Source organism: Protomyctophum bolini, assembly GCF_963924005.1.
Source record: "Protomyctophum bolini genome assembly, chromosome: 11".
Taxonomy (NCBI): domain Eukaryota; kingdom Metazoa; phylum Chordata; class Actinopteri; order Myctophiformes; family Myctophidae; genus Protomyctophum; species Protomyctophum bolini.
The window spans coordinates 8854064-8871122 of record NC_137872.1 but is presented as its reverse complement, the minus strand read 5'-3'; the positions used below and the strand labels follow the sequence as shown (position 1 = coordinate 8871122).

At 41.8% G+C, this 17059-nt stretch overlaps 2 protein-coding genes across 2 annotated transcripts in view; one reads left to right on the top strand and one right to left on the bottom strand.

Moving 5' to 3' along the window:
• Nucleotides 1-315: 315 nt before the first annotated feature.
• Nucleotides 316-2134, bottom strand: LOC308324456 (retinal cone rhodopsin-sensitive cGMP 3',5'-cyclic phosphodiesterase subunit gamma; the record flags this gene model as incomplete). Its single annotated transcript, XM_080776500.1, has 3 exons — nucleotides 316-392; nucleotides 1022-1062; nucleotides 1971-2134. The coding sequence occupies 3 exons, from the start codon at nucleotides 2132-2134 to the stop codon at nucleotides 316-318; spliced, it is 282 nt and encodes a 93-aa protein (XP_080632626.1).
• Nucleotides 2135-7864: 5730 nt separating this feature from the next.
• The window catches only part of arhgdig (Rho GDP dissociation inhibitor (GDI) gamma), a 48202-nt gene continuing 39007 nt past the window's right edge, over nucleotides 7865-17059 (top strand). Inside the window, exon 1 of the mRNA XM_080775939.1 lies at nucleotides 7865-7985. The gene's annotated coding sequence lies outside the window, so the exon portion shown is untranslated. The remainder of the gene's footprint in view (nucleotides 7986-17059) is intronic.

Genomic DNA, 17059 nt, shown 5'->3' with positions numbered 1-17059 from the left:
ATCTGAGCGGCGACGGGCTAAAAGCCTGAGAATCTCGCCATGCATGTTCTTTTGTGTACTTCATACCCGTTCACTGGAAAGCTACATTGCCATAGGAAGTTGCTCCCTTACTACACCATGCTACCCCTGGTCACTGAATAGGGGTGAAAATCTGGAATCTCCCAAGGGCCCTGGCTTCACATTATTGTTATTGTGGAACGTGTGATGTCCATGCCAGTCACACTGAATTAGAGTGCGAGGTGTGGGGTGTGAGGTCCAGTCTCTGGTTCTGTTTCAGGATGCAGATGGAGGGTAACGTGATGGGTTCTCTTATCGTTAGATGATTCCATACTGGGCCAGTTCATGCAGCTCCAAGTGACTGAACGCCTCCCATGGACAAACCACAGTGTAGTCTGGACCAAGGGAAGAAAGTGTAAATGTAGCGACACAGTCTACGAAATGATAACATTTTGAACACATGCCGTTGTAATACTGTGAAGACTTTAATATATTAACATTTATATTCTATCAACCGTCACTGTTGTGTAGAATTGTATATATTACAATTTACAGCATGTTACTTAACCCATTCTGGGCGGGAACCCATTTTAGTGTTTTACCCACTCAGATCGGGAACCCATATTGGGTTCTGTACAGTATGTACAGTATTCAAAAATGTAAACATTTTGATTCTGCTATATAAATATTTGATGTTTTTCAGAAACCTTAGGTCAGGATTTAGAGGCGTTTTTAGAATCGGCCTCAGGCCTAAATGGGGAACCCCAATTGAGAAGGGAATTACATTTTCAAGTGACAAACAATTCATATCACAATTTTTGCGGGGGATTTCAGCTTTGTCAAACCCCACATCATCTGACATTATACCGTCAATAGGCTCAGCTAACACAAATCTCAAGTCTTTGTCAAAAGTACCTGACAACTAATCCCAGTTATCTACTGTAGGAAACGTGGAGTAGGCCTACTGACAGCGTGGAGTAACAGAAGGGATCAAAACTGTTCTGGGAAAGGATGCTTTACTCACCAGTGCCAAGCCCTTCCATTCCAGGGATGTCATCTCCAAATCTTTAAAGAACAACAAAGACATGGTCAGAATTGATCTGGATAACAATGCGCGGTGGTAAAAGCAGGTGGCAGGTATAAACATACTTATAATGCATTATAACACTTGACAGTTATATAACAAGTTATACATTTAAGCACTCGTAAGTATTAATGTGTTATAACAATATCAATATATTTTATAATGTCATGTTCAAGTACCGTATCATAATACTTAATAATAAAACAATACTTCATAATTACTGGACACACACTAACTGTCTACGTGTTAGTGTGTGTAGTCTTAATTTTATAATGCATTATAATCACTTATGTGATTAGGACTATTCTACATATTTTGCTAGTTTTCTTGATATTCTTTATTATTTCCTTGGTATTGTTCTTATTGCTGCTGCAATGTTGAGGAAGCAAAATAAATTGTATTTTTATAATTATCGGGCCAAAAGAAAAGATTTGTGTGACGAGTAAACATGCAGTATTACGATACCTGACCATATCATCGTAAAATATAATGTGCTATTGTGTGTTTGTTCTAATGTGTATATGTGCATATCTATTCTGTAGTTCACGTATCTCGATAACCGTCCAACCGACCGACTTCAAACTCGGTGCACGCATTGCAAACAACGCGAGGGAGTGCGTCGCCTTGGCATCAAGTCTGTCGGGTAGGGGTTTGTCCAGAACCGCTTCAAAGTTGAACTCAGCCTAAGTATCGTTGAAGACCTGCAGGCGTGATTCGCCAAGTGGGAAGTGGCCCGAATCAGCGGATTAAACAATATATATATATATATATCGACAGAACCGCAATCAATATGACTCCATATTTGGGCATGCCTGGACGGAACGGCAACTACATTTTGCATTGAATCTTGAACTCCATCAGGAAGTATAGATAAACTTGAGCTCTCTACCCTTTCACCCCCTTCTTTGGAGGCTTGCTCTTGAACTGTCGGGTCATCCTCTGTTTGAACTTTGGGGGTCCCCTGCGAGGCGTGGTGGGGCCTAACGTCACCTTGGTGGGCGTCGAGACGTCGGCCATGGTGAGGCTGCAGGAGGTGGTGGAGCCACTGCTCATGCTGGGGTCAGATCAGGGCCTCTTCCAGGATCAGAGGTAGGCTACCTGTGGACGCTGGTTCTGGTCAGATCGGGGCCTCTTCCAGGATCTGAGGTAGGCTACCTGTGGACGCTGGTTCTGGTCAGATCAGGGCCTCTTCCAGGATCTGAGGTAGGCTACCTGTCGACGCTGGTTCTGGTCAGATCAGGGCCTCTTCCAGGATCTGAGGTAGGCTACCTGTGGACGCTGGTTCTGCACGTAATGTGGGCAGCGGTGGAGAAAGTACTCACATTTTGTACTGGAGTAAAAGTATCAGTACTGCAATATAGAAATACTCTGTTACAAGTAATATAGTCAGAAATTCAAAATTGACTGACTACAAAGTAAATGTAAATGTACTTAGTAATTTTCCTGTGGATGCTGCTTCAGGGTTCTGTGTCGTCTCTGTCTCCAATATCGTCCCTTTGGGATATTCTTGAGGTATTTATCCTCTTAACCCTCTTCCTGGAAACCTCCCTCTACGCTCTCTGTGTGTCTCTCTTCTTTCTTCATGCGTTATTGCATTATTTGTCCCTTAACATTTGTAAGCGGGTTTAAGTAGACTCTCCAGGCTCCTCCCATCCACGACACTTTGCCAACGTGCCAGCCAAGTCACTCCTCATCTTCGACGTCCCTTCTCTGCTCATACCAGGCCGTCGTTCCACTGTGACACTGTGACAGGGAGATTGACAGGTTGGGGTCTTCAGGAGTGTTGATTGACCCACTACGGTTGACTGAATGTAAGAGAAAGAAAGGTAAACCTAGTAAAATCCTTTGTGTTCATTTTACTCTGTAAATGGACCCTATACTCTCAGTGTTAAATTGACATCAGGATTTTGCTGTACAGACAGTGTTATGCAATATAGTCTCTCCACGGGTGAGCTTAGCTATCGACTTAATCAGAAGACTATCTTCTCCCCAATTCCGTTAAGTGTGTGCCTCAGCTTTCTAAGCAGCTTGCAGCTTTCCTAGGGAGCAAAATCCTCTCATGTCAATCTCCCTCAAAGACAGACTGTCAGACACTGGACAGAGGACATTAAGGGGGTTAATTTCAAAACACTGTCACACACACACACACACACACACACACACACACACACTGTCAGGGCTGATGTCACGCCTACCTAGTTGTGACGTCATCCCCTCCTTTTATAAGGCACCTTGCCAGCACTATCCTCGGTCGGATTATTAATTGTCAATCTAGTCTGTATGAGAATCTAAAACTAAGCCTTGCAATTTAAGCATTCTTAACTTGCTCTCCTAAAACTAAAGATATCGCCAAGACCTAACTTCGGATTATACCAGCTAGTCAGCACTTTCCCGCTCTTGTAACCAAGAACCTTCTCCACCCTTACACCCTTTTAAACATTGAAAGCACACTTTACGTGACTTCTATATAACAGTGGATCAAGTGTAGATTATACTTGGAACTAGTTTAAATGTACAATTATGTGACAATCATACCCCAGTTTATAAGTACTGGTAGTTAAAAACTAAATCAAAGGCACACAAAGTTATGAAGATGAAAGACAACACCATTCCATCCAGTCATCTCCTGGCTTTGATGAATGAGCTGCCCCAGCTTTCGGACACCTCTGGGTCACCCCCCCCCCCCCCCCCTCCCCCATAAGCCACATATGATATGAACAGGGGAAGAGATAATCTAGAGTTTTACTACAGCAACCTCACTTAGACAAAGAGATGCTACAGAATCTAATGTCCCAGTAGACTGGGCATCTGGACTGAGTTCTACCTGAAATCTGTGTCTGGTACTAAAGTCTGCTAGCCTGTGTATAATGCATATGTGTGTATGCCTGGAGTATAATATATTATTGTGTGTGTTGCGTTTGTATTTAGGGGAGGTAAGGGCAGTCACGTTCAAATCGTTTAAAAAAAACATACTCTCCCAATCCCAACACGATTGTTCCAAGCTTCAGGTCAGGGCATAGCGCAAAAACTGTGACAAATGACATAATTAATTCACTTGACAAGAAACAATGCTGTGTAGCACTAGACTGTTTGTTGAATAATGTGACTCCACAGAGCCCCCACAGAGAACGTTATTACTGTATCAACCGGGCAACATTAAGCTTCTTGGTCACGGAGCAATTGACTGGTTTATTATCTCGCAGGGAGAACACAATAAATTGAGATATTTTTAGAAACTTTGCAATGAAAGTTCAACTCCACACTGCAACCCATACCTGCTAACCCTCCTGCACGTCTCCTGCGCCGGCATTTCTCCTGCTTATGGGGGATTTCACCATTTTTGAGTGGTCAAACCCGGTCAGACCTCTCTCTCATCAATGAGAGAGTGTGAATGTTACTCTCGCTTTATGTATATGATGGCTGGATAAACTACAGTCCCACATACAGTGTAAATATACACTCATATATTGTAATTTAATTCAATTAGATTTTTAATGGATCCCTCTGTTAGTACAGCCTGCAAGTATCAAACTCCCCAAATCCACCAGAATACTGGAAATTACTACTCTTCTAATTTGTTATAAACCAGACCCCTGCTTGGTCAGTGTCACCTCCACAGACCCCCAGTAACCAGGCCATGGAGGTTTGCGTGTTCCAGTGTGAGACTGAGTCATCAGGCAGAGGCTCTGAGTCGAGACACACACACACACACACACACACACACACACACACACACACACACACACACACACACACACACACACACATATGTGAACTAACTAATGTACTGCATGGCATGGTTTTAAGTGTTTTCATTTGTTATTGTGGAATATGATACATGCTGATAGTAGTGATATGTCTGGCTTCTGTGCTGATTTATTGGCTTCATTTTCTCATTCAGTTTAGCGGCTTTGGTGGAACTGCTATAATTTATGTATGGGATCTGAGGTTATCACCACCACACCACAGTAACAGGCCACCATCCATTAAAATCATGGTACTGTAACATCATCTCTTGGTTTACTGGCAAGGCATAGTGTTCTGTTTATTTACATGGGACTACAATAAAGCATAATCCCATTTTTTACAATTTAGGCATTTAGCAGACACTCTTAATCCAGAGCGATTTACATTTAGCAAGAACAAAAAGGCATGGGAATACATCACATAATATAAAATGCATTCATCATGAAACATGCGTAAGCTAAGAACGTAACTAGAACATATCTAGTGAGTGTGGCGAATGCAGTCTCTTATTTTTCTCTTACTTCTGTTGCTCTCCATGTCAGTGTCCTTGTCGTCCATCGGACATCAATTTTTCATTTAAGGACGACATTTGATGTGGTTAACTGTGTGAGGATATCCGCCTTGCCTGTGTACACTCTCCCAATTGAATCTGTAGACTTCTCTGGCAAATGAACGAGGAACAGATTGTATCAGGACCATGCACCCCATCACATTGATACAATAATATTCAAACGATGTAAATGCATGTCAACAACCAGGAATTGTGAAAGTAACAGTAAACAGCTATTCTTTAAAGCTACTGTAATGTTTTAGTAATACGTTTGACCATTAGAACTGATTAAAAAGATTGCTATTTCTATTTGACAAAAGGAGAAAGACCGGTGGGGAGGGAGAGACTCTAAAATAGTCTGAGAAAGTCAAATCCAATATTTTGAACGAGCTGTTGGATCTGTCCACAGAATGTAACACTTAAATTTACAGTGTTTCGATGAAAAGAACAATTTGGAATATATAACAGTAAATCCAATGGTTAGTTATTATTATCCAGGTAGATTATAGAATTGTGGCACTTTAATCACAATGATTGGTAAATAATGCTGATTGTGAAACCTTTCTTTTTCCATCCTTTGCATAGCATGCTTTTAATTTGCAGACTTGCAGAAGTCTTTTAATTTGTCCAGTAATTAATTTAATTAAATTTAATTTAAATTTAATTTAATTTAAGTCTTTTAATTTGTCCAGTAATTAATTAAATTAAATTAAATTGAATTAGTCCAGTTTGGGAGACACTGTTAGTCACATAGCCTTGTTACTTACAACAAAACACAGCATTTAAAAAAAGAAAATAAACCAATACTACATTTCTGGCCTTTGAAAGCAGAATAACAATACTCAAGCACCCTTTTGCATGGGCAAGGGTCGAGGAAGGCGAAACTCTGACTCAAATGTAAAGGTGAGCTGAAGTGAAATAGTTTGTCTAATGACATTAACAGCTACACAAACATGATGTTAACAATGACAAGACAACCATAAGTCTCGGCGATTAAATCAGCCATCCAGAGAAGTGTTTGGCTTGTTAATTAGAGATGAAACGACTTACGACCCTCTGCGGACCATTTTCTTTTTACTCATACACACAATCATCCCCACAGAACCCACACACACAAATCCCTTACAGAGACAATGAGCTTGGCATAATCTGACAGGGGCTAAGAAGCTGAAAGCTTTACACAGTACATTGCTTGTTGTGCATGCACACATGCACAGTTGCACACACATGCACGCACACACGCACCTCCTTGAGAGGAGAGAGAAATAAAGAGGAAGTGTAGTAAGGCACAGAAAATAGTACTCGTGACTCATGCAAAAAAGCATTGAACACTTGACCACAACAGAAGTCAACGGCTGCAGAGATTGTGAAATATACAACATAGCCTACAGCCTATTAGTATTCCTATACATACACACAACAAATGCATGGTGCTACAGTTCCAACACATGCACACTACTCCTAACAATATTTTGTTTGTTTCAATATTAATCGCTATCATCATAGTAGTAGTACAGTATTAGTGCTGTGATTGAAATCTGGTAAAAGAGGACGTTCTGCACAATGAGTATTTTACCCGTGGTACTTTTTTAAGTACATTTTGATGCCAAAACCTTTGTACTTTCACTCAAGTACATTTTTAATTCCGGACTAACAGAGTATATTTCTATTTTGCAGTATTGTATCAAAATTATACTTGTGTAGGCCTACTATAGTTCCAACTTCCACGTACCACTGCCCTTTAGTGACGATTTTCTCTCAGGCTCCACTAGATGGCAGACCAGGTCAAAGAACACAGAATATTTACAGACCATCCATGGAGCTCGAAAGTTACTGTCAAACTTTATGACAGTGAGTGTAGCCACTAGTTCCGTGACTGTCATTACTGTCTGTATTGACTGTTAACAATTGCAATTTCGTTTGGTCTTAAAATAGCACGTTGGTTGATTGGTTGCATCATTGCATGGCGATATTTTATGTGCTTCACCTTCACGGTTAGTTAGTTAGACTAGTTTATTTATCTCAGTCATGTTTAAACAATGCAGTTGAACATGTATGATGAATTCCTGTTCTGTTATTTTTGGCTATAGGCTATGCTTTAGTGTCTATTTGTACGTCTCTAAATGTTTTAATGATTGGAACCCTCTTGTAAACCTAAAGGGAAGTTAGTTTAATCAATTTAGCATTGGTGCTCGACATGTATACTAACCGGTGTGTGCATGCATCTGTGTGTGCATGTGCGCGTGTGTTGTGAATGTGATGACAGGATGCAATTACAAATTATATATTTTAATTTACAATGCCTTAATTTATAAAGGCGTCCGGTGCTGAACATGGCAGATCGGCTCACAATGCGAAACATTTAGTGACTGTGCGAGCTTATTGTTGTAGATTTGCTATTTTCGGCGAGGGACACCGTCGTACGACGGAATCTACATTCGTCGAGCATAAGTTTAGAGTACATCTTGTCATACATAACACAGCAACACATTTCACCCACAGACTCATTTCCTGCTCTTTCTGCGACAGGGAGAAGTTGAACCAACTGCTGCTGCCTCACTCACTGCTGCCTGGCTACCACCTGCTGCAACTTAAGCTCGTCTAAAGGTAAAACAATGTTACATTTATTTCTGTTAAGTTACAAAGTAGATTCATTAATTAAGCTCTTACTCCTTTGACATGATGCCACAACAGCTGTAGACAATTTGTATGATTATTCTTCTTTCTGTCTCCTCTCCAACTGACTCAATTTTATACATAGTATAAAATCCAAATCATGGTTTGGATTCTGTTTTTGTGAGATTATAGATATTGTGTGTGTGTGTGTGTGTGTGTGTGTGTGTGTGTGTGTATAATTTAAACAGGGCACATATGCCTAATGAAAATGAAAATCACATGAATACTGACACTGTACATCCCATGAAGACACATTTTGTCTTCATGGGATGTACAGTGTCAGTATTCATGTGATGAACATTACTTTTGGTCTGAGTGGGGAACTAGAGCTTAAAGTTCACTGAGTTTTACCCTATGGTGGTAAAATGAACAAGGTGTCACAAACAACAACAAAACTGGAAGTTCTAACAGAGAGAGAACAGCGGTGGTCTGCTAGAGCTTCCCGCTCTTGTACCAAATTTCAATCAAAGTGGTGGTTTTAATTAATATTGAAACATGAAAATATTGTTGAAAATATTGAGTAGTATGGCAGCATGCATGTGTTGGACCTTGTAGCACTATGCATGCATTGTGTGTGTAGGAATAAATAGGCCGTATGTTGTATATTTCACAATCTCTGAAACCCTTGAGTTGGCTTCTAGTTGTGTTCAAAGTGTTCAATGCTTTTCTGCATGAGTCAGTTTCCTCTGCCTTGCCACACTTCCTCTTTATATCTCCTCTCAAGACCCGCTTCTCTCTGTGTGGTTGTTTGAGTATATGATTATAAACTCATAAAAATGATGGAATTCCCATAGCCTACATAATTATCTATTTGCATTTGGTTAAATGTGCATGTGTGTGTGGCATGCAGGTGCAGCACTGCACATGTAGTGTGTGTGTGTGTGTGTGTGTGTGTGTCTGTGTGTGTGTGTGTGTGTGTGTGTGTGTGTGTGTGTGTGTGTGTGTGTGTGTGCACGTGCGCAAGCGAGTTTCACTTCGTGTTTTTCTGTATCAGGATGGTATTGTAAATGTCTGTGATGTGTGTGTGTGTATGGTCCCCTACTTTCTGCTTCCCCACAACAGTCAGACAATGATGGATGGAGTGTGTGTGTGTATATATAATTTAAACAGGGCACATATGCCTAATGAAAATGACTTAACATTTGTCTTCATGGGATGTACAGTGTCAGTATTCATGTGATGAACATTAATTTTGGTCTGAGTGGGGAACTAGAGCTTAAAGTTCACTGAGTTTTACCCTATGGTGGTAAAATGAATAAGGTGTCACAAACAACAACAAAACTGGAAGTTCTAACAGAGAGAGAACAGCGGTGGTCTGCTAGAGCTTCCCGCTCTTGTACCAAATTTCAATCAAAGTGGTACTTTTAATTAATATTGAAACATGAAAATATTGTTGAAAATATTGAGTAGTATGGCAGCATGCATGTGTTGGACCTTGTAGCACTATGCATGCATTGTGTGTGTAGGTGTAGGAATAAATAGGCCGTATGTTGTATATTTCACAATCTCTGAAACCCTTGAGTTGGCTTCTAGTTGTGTTCAAAGTGTTCAATGCTTTTCTGCATGAGTCAATTTCCTCTGCCTTGCCACACTTCCTCTTTATATCTCCTCTCAAGACCCGCTTCTCTCTGTGTGGTTGTTTGAGTATATGATTATAAACTCATATAAATGATGGAATTCCCATAGCCTACATAATTATCTATTTGCATTTGGTTAAATGTGTGTGTGTGTGTGTGTGTGTGTGTGTGTGTGTGTGTGTGTGTGCACACGTGCGCAAGCGAGTTTCACTTCGTGTTTTTCTGTATCAGGATGGTATTGTAAATGTCTGTGATGTGTGTGTGTGTGTGTATGGTCCCCTACTTTCTGCTTCCCCACAACAGTCAGACAATGATGGATGGAGACGAATGACTTCTTGTAATATCCACCCTGACAAAACAATACCCGTCTGTAGGTTATTTATTCACTTGTACCCTGACAACCTCGATTGCCATACCTGCAATCACCTCCGTATTTATCCATTCACCTGTTCATTATTATCGCCTGACAAACGCTTCTTAGGTGAAATTATTATTATTATTCATGTCCATGAGAATGAAAACTATAGAGGCTGTGTTCTTCCGGCTGTTTTCAGTAGTACACAGTAAAAAAAAAAGTGTTAATCAATCTCTGAGAGTGTAAAACGGAACCATAATGGTCCTACCACATGTGTCCACTTGCTTCCTTTAACACCCAGGATTTGACTGCGTGTGTGTGTGTAAACCCAGGTGGTTATGGATGAGCGCGCTCCAAACGAACCGGCGTATTCTCTCCACACACAAAGAGGAGATAAATGTACCCCGCGCTTCATGCTGTCAGAAAACCATTTAGACACAGCTTATACACTCGCCACCCCAGCGCATCGCTCACTTTACTCTATGCATATCTGTGCATGTGTGAGTGAGTGAGTGCGTGTGTGTGACTGTGTGTGTGTGTGTGTGTGTGTGTGTGAGTGGTAGAGGGGGGAAAACACAGAAAGCTATTACTGCTACACAGCGTCTGTGCCTCAAGCCTAATGGAATAACGCGCCAAATCAATGCATATTATGCTTGCAAATCCATGTTATGTTAGAGTGTCCAAATTTAATTTACTGTACAGTAATTATTTTTCTTTGGCCCTGTCGGCCGCCTCAGTCCATCTCAAAGAGATGATAAGGAATGATGACATGACAGGGATGCATTGTTTTTTTTATTACAGTACTACTGACTGAGAAAGAGAACTACCCTCTTTCCCAGGAAGTAAGTCACTGAGGAAATGTTGTCGAGCACAAATCTCTGCCTCCCGGTTGTTGTCTGACTTGTGTTTTCCTGGATAATGTTTGCATAGCATGCTTATATATATATATATATATATATATGCAGTTTCTTTCCCAGCAAAACCACACTTTTCATGCACAGTTACATACACTGTAGTACAGTACACATTCACACCTGGGAGCGTCCCAAGTGCAAACATAATATTCGACTGCAGAGCGAGCAGTGCGGAACTATAACTGAGCTGAAGTGCAGTACACCTGTTGTCCTCTTGGGACGGGGGTTGCGTTATTATTCATTCTGGCTCCCCACATAAATTAGATTCTCCCAGCTGCTTGGGAACTTCATGGCCAAAAGCTTAACTTGTAGTATACTTACAGTAGAACTGCTGTTCCCATTCACTCTATACACTGTCTGTACTGCAGTGGTCCTCAAACGTCTTCAGGTCAAGGACCCCCACATTGACACTAATTAGCCCACGTCACGGACCCCCATTTGAAAAGATATGCCAGGGACCCCCATAAGAGAAGATCTTTACAGCTCTAGCAGTGATTCTCAACCCGTTTCATTTCAAGGACCCCTCAGTTTGACATGCATTAGGCCGCTAAACCCCCATTTAATGGCATTTACATCTCTGGGACCTCAATCTTTATATTGTGAAGTCAATGTTAATTTAACTCTCAGAGTTACAGACCCATAAGGGTCCATTTGGTTCCAACTATCATTTAGATGGTGATCCCCTGCATGGAACTCCCTCAAGGACCCTACTTTGTGAACCACTGCTGTAGTGTATTGTACTACTCCCATTGTCTTTGTGGGGTTCGAGTCCCCCTGGGGGTGTGGCTTTGAGCACCATACTGTAATATTAATAACCACTTCAGCCGCTTATACAGTATACAGAATTTGTCATGTGCCGCTTGCCGGCGGCGTGTAATGATGTGACGTGTTCTGAGCTTGTATAGATCGCCTATTCTCCACTATAATTATTATGATTTCTTTGTCATTTGTTTGGCAATGTTCGCCTATAATGAAATGCTGGCAGTTGAGTTGATATTTAAAATGCCTTTTATGCGATTTTAAAGCATTTTTAATTCCCTTCACTACTGTTAACAGTGCACTAAATGATCAGTCCTAGCTGCCACTACTATGCAGCACCATACTATACAGCAGCATTATTATTAATATTAAGGTTCTACAGTCACAGTGCAGTATTGCTATTAGTACCAAATTGACTGCATACTATCACTGACTTTTATGACCAATACTACTACAGTATTTTATACTAGTATTACTGTACTGCTGTATTCCATTTACTACTAGGATTACTGCCACTGTTACGACCACTTCAGTCCGCCTGCCCCACTCATGAACCCAAAACACACACTGACACTTTTCACTTTAACCCATTCTGAACGGGAACCCATTTTGGTGCTGGCATCATGTTATGCTTTAGCTATTGAAAAATAGCAGATCTACAAGCTCATAGCGCGCCACCGAGTGGCGCGCTACGAGCTTGTAGGTCTGCTATTTTTGAAAAAAATCGAAGAACGACTGACATTTTTTAGAATCTGATCTCAGGTCAGAATGGGTTAATCAGACCAGTGTGTGTCCAGTGGAAACCTCGTATGAATCTGATCTCAGGTCAGAATGGGTTAAAGGGCCTTTCAAACGGGATGCGAGCCACGCACACGTTGTTGCCTTACATTTAGAATTTCTCACTTTATTTTTTATTTTTTTTACCCCCCCCCCCCGCTACTGTAGTGATCAGATGGAACCTTGAGGGGCCATAGCTTTATATTCCCACATTCTCTACGACACTGTCCTTGGCTCTGTGTTGAAACATACGTTTTATAGAGCCCCTCCTCTGCCCCGGTGGGACTCGTAGCTGTGGCTGATTTATATCCCCGTAAAGCTGTATAACATAATGGGTTTATAGCACTGCTTGCTTTAGGACAAATAGCAGAAAGACCCACCGCTGACTTGGATTAGGTGTGTTCACCACCAGGGGCTGCAGCGTGCCGGTAATTGTATACCAATTTGTGGAGCTGCAGGTTTCAGTTTTCTGAGGCTCCAAAGCTATAGAAATCCTCGGATAAACTTGAGCGTGATGGATTCATACAAATGATACGACGGAGGCCCAACGATCTTTTATGAGTGGGTCTGTGAGAGAAAACCCAATTGAATAGCCTATAGGCTAGGCAGGTTCCATTTAGTCAATGACTTCATGAAAATGAATGGAATAATTACTTCTGTAAATTCTGTTGCTCATTGGAATGTGTCTGTGCTCAATTAGACACACACACACACACACACACACACGCATGCACGCACATATGCACGTACACTAAGAGCACAGCATATACTAATATATGCTATTATTTTGACATATTTCGGGACTTCGGGAACTATCAGTAACAATTGTGCCCCACTGATTGGATTTGGAACATAATGGTTAAATGGTATATATATTGATAGGCAGTTTGTTGTATGATATGAGTTGCATTCTGCTTTATGTATTACTTTATGTACTGCATTGCATACTTTATGCATACTTATTGCATACTTTATGTATTGCATTTACTTTCTTTTCAAAATCTTTTTTATTTTCGTTTTATAACAGTATGGGTGTCAAGTCACAGGTTCATAGAAAAAATGATTTTAGTATCGGTGACTGAGGTAAACAAACGTACTGTATGAATCACAGAGATTGTGGGCAGACATAATGAAAGACTATGTTATTGTGCAAAACATGCCCCTTCAATACAAAAGAAGAACAAAAGAAACTTTTTCTCCCCTTCAAGTCCCAATTTAGTAAAGCCAATTCCCAATTCCCCAGCATGTATTGCATTTTCAACTGCATGACATGTGCACCACTGTCTGTCCCTGGCTTTGATAATAGTGGTCGGTTGTGTTTTCACAACCTTCTGACTGCTTTTATACAGTATCATCAAAGGCTTTTTCTTCCAGAGTTCTGCGAAAGCAAAGACCTTTTGTTCCTAAAATGTTTCTGGGTAATTGGGCCTATTAGAAATCCCACCAGGCAGTTCTGACGAGGATCTGTTTTGAGAGGAGATGGTTGAGAACCACTGCTCTATTCAGTTAGTGCTGGTTTCGTTCTGACTCTTTGTGGTCACAGTCTTGACGAGCTTCCTCCTCGTCACAGTCTGTGTGCTCTCTGAAACAGGAAGTACATGCCCAGCGCTTGTAGACCCGGCATCCTGTTTGTCAACGGTTTCACACACCGTGGCAAAATGAGGCAGCGTGCGAGTTGGCTTCCACAGATGACATGATGCAAGCAACGGCCGGAGTGTTGAATAACACTACTCTGGTCCCGACCCACTGTATATTTACATTTTCTTTCATGCATGAAATGTTGTTGAATCCATCCCAACTATTGGGAGCAGCTATTAATACAGCGCTTGGGCAGCAGTTGGGGTTTGAGTGTCTTTCTCAGGGACACTTCAACACATAGGCGGCGACCGGGGCACGACCCGGGGACCTTGTGTTTCCCAGATGGCCTCTCTACCCACTCAGCTACGGCCGCCTTGTTAAAGTGGCTATGACAAGGGCCGAAAAAAAACATCATCATACTGGTCTGTACATCACGTGCATGGTCTCAGTGAAAACAGTCTGAAAACAGAGCTACTCCCGAACTCCACTAGGAAATGAGGAACTATATGTACTATCAACATGAAAATGTTTTGTATTTGTACATTTCCCCTCAGATCTAATTATAGCAACTGATTACCCCCTTTGTTGGACGTCACACAGCCACTTCAAACGATACTTGACCTGTACTGCCGAACATTTCCAAATCATGCTGCGGTTTGTTTGGTCCCTAAAGTATAAGCCAAGCATTTAATCATTTCAGCATGATGTTAAAATGAAGTTGCAGGGACTTAAAAGTAATTTGAGTCTCTTGAGAAAGGCTATTGCTGTATACACTAAAAGAGCACCATGAAATGTGCAGCGTAAGTTCAGTCAGGAAACGCTGCAGTTGCTGGCGGCCAAACATTGGTCTATCTCATCACATACACACTTTGCTAATAGAGCGCTCCATTTAAAAGAGGAAGCAAGCAGCAAGGACACGATCCCCTCTAGTGGGCGATCGGGTTGAGACGACGGACAGAGAGAGGCACGGCACAGACAGACAGACAGACAGACAGACAGTAGCATGCCATGCATTGATCATGGGACATGAATGTGTACAGAGAGAGAGAGAGAGAGAGGGTGAGAGGCGTGAGTCGGGGGAAGTCTCCCATCATCCGTCTGTGCCTATAGCTGTATAAATAAGGGCTATAGTCCAAGGCAAGCCTGAGCCAGCCTTTACTAAGCTTGATCAAAAACCAAAGTTTTAAGTCTACTCTTAATATGGAGAACGTTTTATTAATTCATTCATAATTATCGCCGATGGTCTGAATAGCCAATGACTTTGTCTAGGAACCGCAGTATTGTTTTGACACTTTCAGCGTTAAATTGACGCTCCGGGTTTTGATGTGTAGTAACTTGTCTTGTTTGTCTCGGTGACTTTTAACAATCATTCTTTGAACTTGTCTGCTCCCATCCGTGTAGTGTACTGTATCCATCGCTCTGCTTCACAAGTTACAGATGGTTTGAACAAGCTAAGTGAAATCAATACTGGGTCAGAGACTCTCCTTGAATTCAGCTGCTCAATCTATATGCACAGTGAAAATGCTCAGATTTATTTGTCCGTAGTGCACAAATGTAACCAACTGGATTTGGTTGCATCTTGTACACTCTCTGAGTTAATTACCACTGAGAATTTTGGAAAAAGCAAGCAGGCGTTCGCTGAGGCCTCATACACACATGTATGATCTGTTTCGTCTGTTTTTCATGGCCGCCTCAATGCTTTTCCAATGGAAGTCCAAATAACCAAATGACCAAACAAAAACAAAACATTGGTCAAACCACAAGACTTCCATTGGAAAAGCATTGAGGCCCCAGGCCTCATTCACACATATCAAACACCGTCAAATGTTTGGTTGTTTTTTTATTTTAATGGCCGCCACAATGCTTTTCCAATGGGAGTCACATGGTTTGACCAAACATTTCTTTTTGATTGCTGATTGCTGGTGGTGTTCTGCCCCCCCCCCCCCCATGCCTGGTTTGCCTGGTGATGGGTGCATGGTGATGGGTGGTGATCCACCTGAACTGAAGCCGCACCCACAGCTGTTGTTGTTGTTGTTGTGAGTTTCAGCCTCCAGTTTTTCAGAGGTATATTATTTTAATTAGTAGTAATGCATGTGGAGAAAAGTGTGTATAAATGTACATGGATGGAGACAGTCACTTGCTCACTCGACCTTTGCACGCACGCACACACACACACACACACACACACACACACAGTGAAGCCGGGGGCCCGGGGGATATTACTATAAGATAGGTTACTTCCTTCATCACTCCTAGACAGTCTTCATCCATCAAAAACCGCTGCTTCAGTAATAAGGGGCGAACCGAGAATGACCTCGATACAAACCTTGTTTCGTTCTCCCCCCCCCCCCCCCTCCCCCTCAAATAACGTTACGATATGAATTATCTTAGTATATTATGATTTATCACAGCCATGTTATAGACTTTACGCCTGTTAAGAGTTAAGGACTGAATGTGAAACTGATCGAGTAAATGAAATGCATTAGCCTGATAATATTACGCGAAAATACTGAGGTGTGTGTGTGTGTGTGTGTGTGTGTGTGTGTGTGTGTGTGTGTGTGTGTGTGTGTGTGTGTGTGTGTGTGTGTGTGTGTGTGTGTGTGTGTGTGTGTGTGTGTGTGTGTGTGTGTGTGTGTGTGTGTGTGTGTGTGTGTGTGTGTGTGTGTGTGTGTGTGTGTGTGTGTGTGTGTGTGTGTGTGTGTGTGTGTGTGTGCGTGCGTGTGTGCGCGTGTGAGAGAGAGAACTGGGTAAACTGGGAATAGAAGCTCCTTTTGATACAGTCTATCTTCTTCCCATCTGCAAAACAGAGGCAGGGAAAAAAGAGGAGAGAAAAGCAGAAGTGAAGAAGAATAAAGAGTTCTAGGTGGGGGGAGAAAATGTTAGCAGAGGAAAAGGAGAGGAGAGGAGACGGAAGAGAAGACAGACAAAGACAGGGTGGATATGTGGAGAGAACAGGAGATCACAAGATGAGAAGAGGGGAGGGGAGAGAAGATGCTGGAGAGGAGAGGAGAGGGGACGGGAGGGAGAACAGGAAGAAATAAAAAG